The 7,045-nt window shown below is 35.5% G+C and overlaps 1 protein-coding gene across 1 annotated transcript; it reads left to right on the forward strand.

Moving 5' to 3' along the window:
* The first annotated feature begins 4,068 nt into the window (after nucleotides 1–4,068).
* On the forward strand, nucleotides 4,069–6,597 carry LOC132305294 (FBD-associated F-box protein At4g10400-like). Its single transcript, XM_059802960.1, has 3 exons — nucleotides 4,069–4,941; nucleotides 5,050–5,160; nucleotides 6,298–6,597. Exons 1-3 carry the CDS (start codon nucleotides 4,069–4,071, stop codon nucleotides 6,595–6,597), a joined length of 1,284 nt encoding a protein of 427 aa, XP_059658943.1.
* Nucleotides 6,598–7,045: the final 448 nt, after the last annotated feature.

Genomic DNA, 7,045 nt, shown 5'->3' on the forward strand with positions numbered 1-7,045 from the left:
CCTCGAAAGATCAAATCTCAAGCACTCTAAGCCCTGGCATCGCTCCAGGCCCTCAAGCCTTGAAAGATCAAAACTCGAGTACCATAAGCCCTGGCATTGCTCTAGACCCATTAAGCCTCGAAAGATCAAATCTCGAGCACTATAAGCCATGGCATCGCTCCAGTCCCATCAAGCCTCGAAAGATCAAATTTCGAGCACTCTAAAGCCCTGGCACCGCTCCAGGCCCACCAAGCCTCGAGTGATTAAACTTCGAGCATACAAAGCCTGGAGATCGCTCCAGGTCCAATAGGCCTCGAGAAGCTGATCCTCGAGCATCCCAAGCCCTGGCACCACACCAGGCCCATCAAGCCTCGAGAGACCAACTCTCGAGTACCTCGAACCCTAGTGTTATGCCAGACAATACTGTTTTGAAAGATTAGAGCTCCTTAGCATGAGATGAAGGTAGGATCTTCGTGTTTTAGGAATCCATATTTAGGAAACTTAGGAGGATCTTGGATTGGTGGATGAGAAGTCAAGAGGTGCCTTCGCTCTCTGCAATGCCCAATTAACAAGATGATGGGATTATACATGTCGTGACAGCAAACCTTAAAATCACAATTAATGCTATGTCATGCTTGACCAACTGACGGCCAAGCAACATTTAATGCCCCTGATTAAGGGAGAAGTGACATGGCAACGTCGGACAAGGCTTGAGGAAAGGATTAGACCCTTCAGACTCCTAAATTTTCAGGACTACTCACGTAATCCAAATTGGGGGTAATGTATGCGAGGGACCATGCATGGAAGGAACCATTGGATAATAACCAATGGAATCTAGATCTATATATGGCACTGTCCTATGAAGAAAGAACCAACCCGAAAAGGAAGAGAATCTGTCATGAAATATTGTATACTCACCCTACCACTATCTTTATCTTGATAATTGGTCTTATTCTCCTCCTCCTACACTGAGCATCTCCTCTGTTTTCCTTTGTATTTGTATTCCTGATATCTTTATTTTATTGCTGTTTTATTATCTAGTAGAAAAGAACCCCTACAACAGTCAAAATTAAAAAATTAAAAAAATTAGCATATTTGAAAATATGCATAATTAAGTAAGGTATTTTTAAATTTTCCCTATTATTATTTATAGTTTGATTGATGAACAAGTAAACTTTATGCCTTCTATTTTTTTTAGGGTAATTTACATAGACCTCCCCTTTGGTTTGCCATAATTACAGGCGGCACCCTTCCTGTTCCCGAAATTACGCGGACCTCCCCTACTTTTTAAAATATCCTACACGGACCTCCCTAATCTGTGACGGATCGTTAAATCTACCAACGGAGCTATTGAAATTACTGAAATACCCTCACATTGTTACCTTAAATTACTAAAATACCCATAAGCTTATATATATATATATATATATATATATATATATATATATATATTCTTTTCCAGTTATAAATCCTCTTTTTGTTTCAAGATCTTCACCTATCCAATGACCATATTTTTGTCCGAAAAATTGTTCGTCTGATCACGGCCGTTCTCTTGAAACCTCACAGGACGACTTCACTTTCGCTTGCGGATACGCATCGAGCTGGGGTTGGAGTTACGGTTAGGGTAAGGTTTGAGGCTCAACCATGTCTAATAGGACCAATTGTGATTGTAATCACCACCGTTGATGGCGTATTGGACTTTCACTCTACAAATCCACTCTTCAATTTACAACCTTTGTAAATCCTGGATCTGATTCAGAGCATCCACAAACAGGAAGTCCATATGGTTCGGCGGTGCCACCGTTGACCGCGGCATTGACGATTGTACCAGAATAGAATTTATAGCATCCATAAACTGTTCCCTATCTAAATTCCCCTAATTCGATGATTTCAGGCGATGAGATGATAAAGAGGTGAGGTTGTGCTTTTTTTATGAAGCTATTAGCTATGCTGGTGGATTTGTAAGGGTTCTGAATCAACTCACAAATAGAAGAAAGGAAGCTGCGTTGGTGTTGTTTAATTGGTGATCAGAGGGGATTTTTTGGTCAGTTGTTCCAGCAAAGGAATGGTTTTTGTTTGAGATTTAGAGCGAGAAAGTTGTCTTGTTGATGCTGTAGAGAGAGAGTAGAAGTTGGAAGGAGATTGGTTGGTACAGCCACCATGTATGGTAATGGAACGGCATATATATATATATATATATATATATATATATATATATATATATATATATGAGATTGGTTCATTCTGTGAGGTTTCAAGAGAACTGTATATATATATGTACGCCACCTGTGTTATAGTATATATATATGCATGCCACCTGTGTTATATATATATACGCATATTTTTGGTCGAAAAATTCAAAGACGTCGTCTGATCAAATATATATATATATATATCAACTGGTAGGAATAAGGATATTTTCGGCATTTTATAAAAAATAGTAGTTGACGTTATCATTTTCCGTCATTGACTGTAACAGAAGGGAGGTCCGTGTAGGATATTTTCAAAAGTAGGGGAGGTCCGCGTAATTTTCGAAACAAGAAGGATACCGCTTGTAATTATGACAAATCATAGGAGAGGTATGTGTAAATTACTTTTATTTTATTTTATTTTATTTTCATTTTCACGCCATTACTTGGCGGACAACGCAAGACCAATAGACCACGTAAGGAAGTCCATTCGGATATCCATTCTAGTTTTAAAAGGTGTAATCCTATATGAGAATGAGTATAAGTTCAGCCCAAATTACCAAGGCCCAAAGAATTGATAATTCCATCAGCACATCAGATTTCATCTCAGCCATTAAATGTTAAAGCATCTCAACCGTTGGTTTGCTAAAGTTGTTGAGACATAATAGTTAACCCTGAACTAGAAGCCTACGTCGGCGTGTCAGATGTTGCTGCTGTTCAGTTCCACAGCGCATGCGATACAACTCTCAAGGATATTATCTTAAGGCGCAACACTTACAAGATCTGTAAGTTTTGTGAATCTAAAGATTAAACCGGTATCAAGGCACAACACTTACAAGATCTGTAATATGAATCTACAAGATCTGTAGTACAAATCTACAATATTTTGTAAGTTTTGCTTTCATCATCAAAATTTGTTCTGTAAATTTTCTTTTTTTTCCTTCTTGTCAGATACGAAACATCCGATATTGGTATCTACTCAGTATGTAATTTCTTTAACACTTTCTTTTACAGTTTCCTTTTTTTTTTTTAGAACCAGCTTTATTTTCCTGTATAATTTTCTGAAGAGAATTTTTTTTTGTTTTTATTTATGGAGAATTTTCTTTGTCTTTATTTATTTATTTTATTATTATTATTTTTTACTTCACGGCAGTTAGTATATAAAACATAAGTAATACTTTTGAAACTATGCCAGTGTCTTTTGTACAAGTCATCATATTCAGTCCACTAGCTACATCTATTGATAAAGCGAAACTGCAAAACTAATGAACCTGAATATTATCATTATTTTTTTTTCCAAATATGCCCATGCAGCAAACCGGTGATTATTATTCTATTCTCTTTGTACTTTTTTTCTCCAGATAAAGGGCTTGGACCGGGAAAAAAAATTGGACCGGGCTTATGACATTGAACCCGTCAATGGGCCTCGACGTCTTTTCCAAATATCAAGTTGCCCTTAACCTATATCAAATACAGAGTGTGTGTGTGTGTGTATATATATATATATATATATATATATATATATTAATTAAAGGTTAATCCGGTATCAAGTTGCCTAATCCTACTAAGACAAAAAAAAAAAAAAAGAGGTTATTACTTTATTTGCTTTCCAAGTTTGTACAAACCCAATTTAACATTACTTTCCCAAGTTGCTACGGACTCAATTTAACATTACTTTCCCAAGTTGCTACGGACTCAATTTAACATTACTTTCCCAAGTTGCTCCGGACTCAATTTAAGTTATTGAACATTACTTTCCAAGTTGGTATATAAAATTGTTGGCAATAAAGCAAGTAAAATTTGTTTTATATCTCTAATCTGTTCATCTTCTCCTCCTGCTATCTCTTGGTTCTGCAGATTTATGCAATAAATTATCCAGAAAACTGTAAAATCAATTCCCATGGAGAAAACCAATGACAATGAAAGAGGGTCGTGTTTGGAGGATCGCATTAGTGGACTTCCTGATGCTTTACTTATTTCAATCTTGTCACTATTGACAATGAAAGAAGCTGGAAGAACTAGTTTACTATCAAAGAGATGGAGGTATATGTGGACTTACATTACTGCTTTGAACTTTGATGCCTTACATATTATATATGGACTGAAACTGGGAGATAAACGACTTGACGTAGAAAGGCCTTTGTATTTGAGTTGGGTAAATCAAGTTTTGAAATCATACAATGGTCCAAGTTTAGATGAATTCAGAGTTCAATTTGATCTCGATGAAACTTGTAGATTTGATATCAACAATTGGGTTAACTTTGCAATGGAAAAGAGAGTAAAAAGGCTTGATTTAGACGTTTCAAACATTGAACATCGTACTAGAAAGGAAGAGGATTACATTTATCATATTACGAATCACCCCCGTGGGTTTACTAGCTACAATTCCTTGACCAATCTCCAGCTAAAATACGTGAATGTAACTGGACAAGTTCTCGAGTACTTTTTAACTAACTGTCCATTTTTGGAACAATTGACTGTGCACAAATCTGATGGTCTCGTCAATCTGAAAGTTTCAGAGCTATCACTCAAATTGACGCGCCTGGCAATAACTGACTGCTATAATGTGGAAAGTATTGAGATTTCTGCAATGAATCTAGTGTCATTTAAGTACTACGGACCAAAAATTAGCTTGCCATTCAAGAATGTCCCGCCACCAGTGGAAATGTTTATCGGGGGTGAGTATTGCGATAATTTAATTTGTAACTTTTTGGAGTTTTCTAGCTATCTTTCTCTTGAGAGTCTTACGTTGCACTTGGCCTACTATGATGAGGTTAGTAAGTTTAACTAATTCATTTTATCTCCTCCTTCTTTTTTATTTTATTCTTTTTTTACATAATTATCTATCTTTGCTGATGTACTTTTTCTTTGGTTTATTCAGAATAGTATTGAAGATGTTAAATTTCCTGTATTTAATAAGCTGAAGCAACTGGAGTTGATAATTAGTGCAGGCGATAATGAAAGCCTTACTGTTTTGGTTCCCCTAATAGAGGCATGTCCATTCTTGAATAAATTTGTGTTGTAGGTAATAAGTCTTACTTTACAACATGCATTTTAATACCGTAAGGTTTATTGCTTTCGTAATTGAATTTTCAAATGGAAATTTGATTCATTTGGACTTCGGCTTAAAAGCTTTCACTATACCCAAGTAATTACTTCTTTATGGCTATTACAAATTACAATATCACCGAGTAATAGGAAATTCTCTTATAGTATTTAGTGTGCTCTATTCTTCTGATTGTTCAAGTTTTTTTAATATGGTTACTTTAATCAGATTGTTTAGTGATTGCTCAGCGTTATATTCCATTTTTGCTTATTGAGGACGTGACTGATTCCGTGTTATTTAGGTCCAAGTGTAGATGCTTTTAATAAACGCACGAAGAAATGTTTTAAGGCACGCTGTCCGAAGGCAACTATGTTATCTTTTCTTTTTCCTTATAATTCTATTGGTAAGAGAAGAAAGCTGTAAAAAGGAGAAATTGAGATTGCAGTTAAATTAAAATCTACTTGCAATTATAGACTAAAACAAACTAAGAAATCCCGGTAAGAAATTTGACCCCATGATTTGAAGATGAAAAATGCTGAGGAATGCAAGCCAAAAGACACTATAGGAATCATCCCCTTTCTTCTACTTCCCGTGAGTACCCTGCAGTACCAGAAGTTTAATTTATCTTTCAGGATCTTCAGTTATTTATTTTGGACACTTTGGCGATGTTACTAGTCGGTACATAGAAATACAGATATTTTATGGTATAAAACTTTTTTATGTTTAAAATTTGCCATAAGAAATTCAGCAACACATACTATTGTTCTTCTGTTATGCCTGCTATATTTAAACTTGTCTTGATTTTATAAAAGTTAAAAAATTATGGATCAATTAAATGTCTCTTAAATTGTATCCCACTCAATCTTTATATTGTCGTTGACAATAAACACAGTGATTAATTTCATAAATTATTATTATTATTTTCATCTCATTTGAGTCATCGATCGGTCTCCTTGGAGCGTGCGGTGGCTATTCCATTGGGTCTAGCAATGTCGAGATTCTAACTTCACCTGAACAATTATGATTTGATGCTTTGTATTTTGATTTTGTGCACTAATGGTTCTCCATCTCTCCTTGTTACAGCTGCAATGGTTCAAGACCGCCGTGAGAAGAAAACTGGAAAGTGTTGAAATTTGTCCCCTACAGTACCTTAAGGTGGTGGAATTCGTTGGATGGGTTGGGCGTCCAATTGATACTGAACTTGCAACGTATTTAATTAAGAGTGCTGTCATGCTTGAGAAGATTACTTTTGATCCTCGCAAACCTTATCTTATAGGAACTCCATGGGAGTTTATGGAGACCAAGGGAAAAAGGGCAGCCAGAAAGCGCGCCGAGAAGCTTAGAAAAAAACTTCCTCCTGGAGCAGCTTTTGTAATCCTTTAATTCTTTGTTTGTACGTCCTTACAAATTTATTTGGTATAGTATTAATTGCAAAATGAAGTACACATGCTCTTTTGCCCATTGGTGGTTAAGTAGAGAAATATTTTTGGTTAGTTCTCTAATAAACGTTTTGATTTGGTATTCCTATATCCACATATATATATATATATACACACACACATATGTACTTGTACGTATATTTCTTTTTAGGCTCGGTTTGTTTTGACGCAAAAAATTTTAAAAATATTTTCTTTATTAGTAAAATATATTTTTGTTTTTACTTTTTCAGCGTTTGGAGGTTGAGGTTGAGTTCATCAGATGGGGCAGAAGTTGAGGTTAAGGTTGAGTTCATGGGATGGGGCATATAAAATAATTTATTGAAAGATTTTTTTACTTGAGACTTGCGAAAGACTTTTTTACTATATTTAGACCAATCAAATAAGGAGTTTTT

Source organism: Cornus florida, unplaced genomic scaffold, assembly GCF_030987335.1.
Source record: "Cornus florida cultivar Cherokee Brave unplaced genomic scaffold, ASM3098733v1 CherokeeBrave_3.0.0_Hap2_Chr04, whole genome shotgun sequence".
Taxonomy (NCBI): Eukaryota; Viridiplantae; Streptophyta; class Magnoliopsida; order Cornales; family Cornaceae; genus Cornus; species Cornus florida.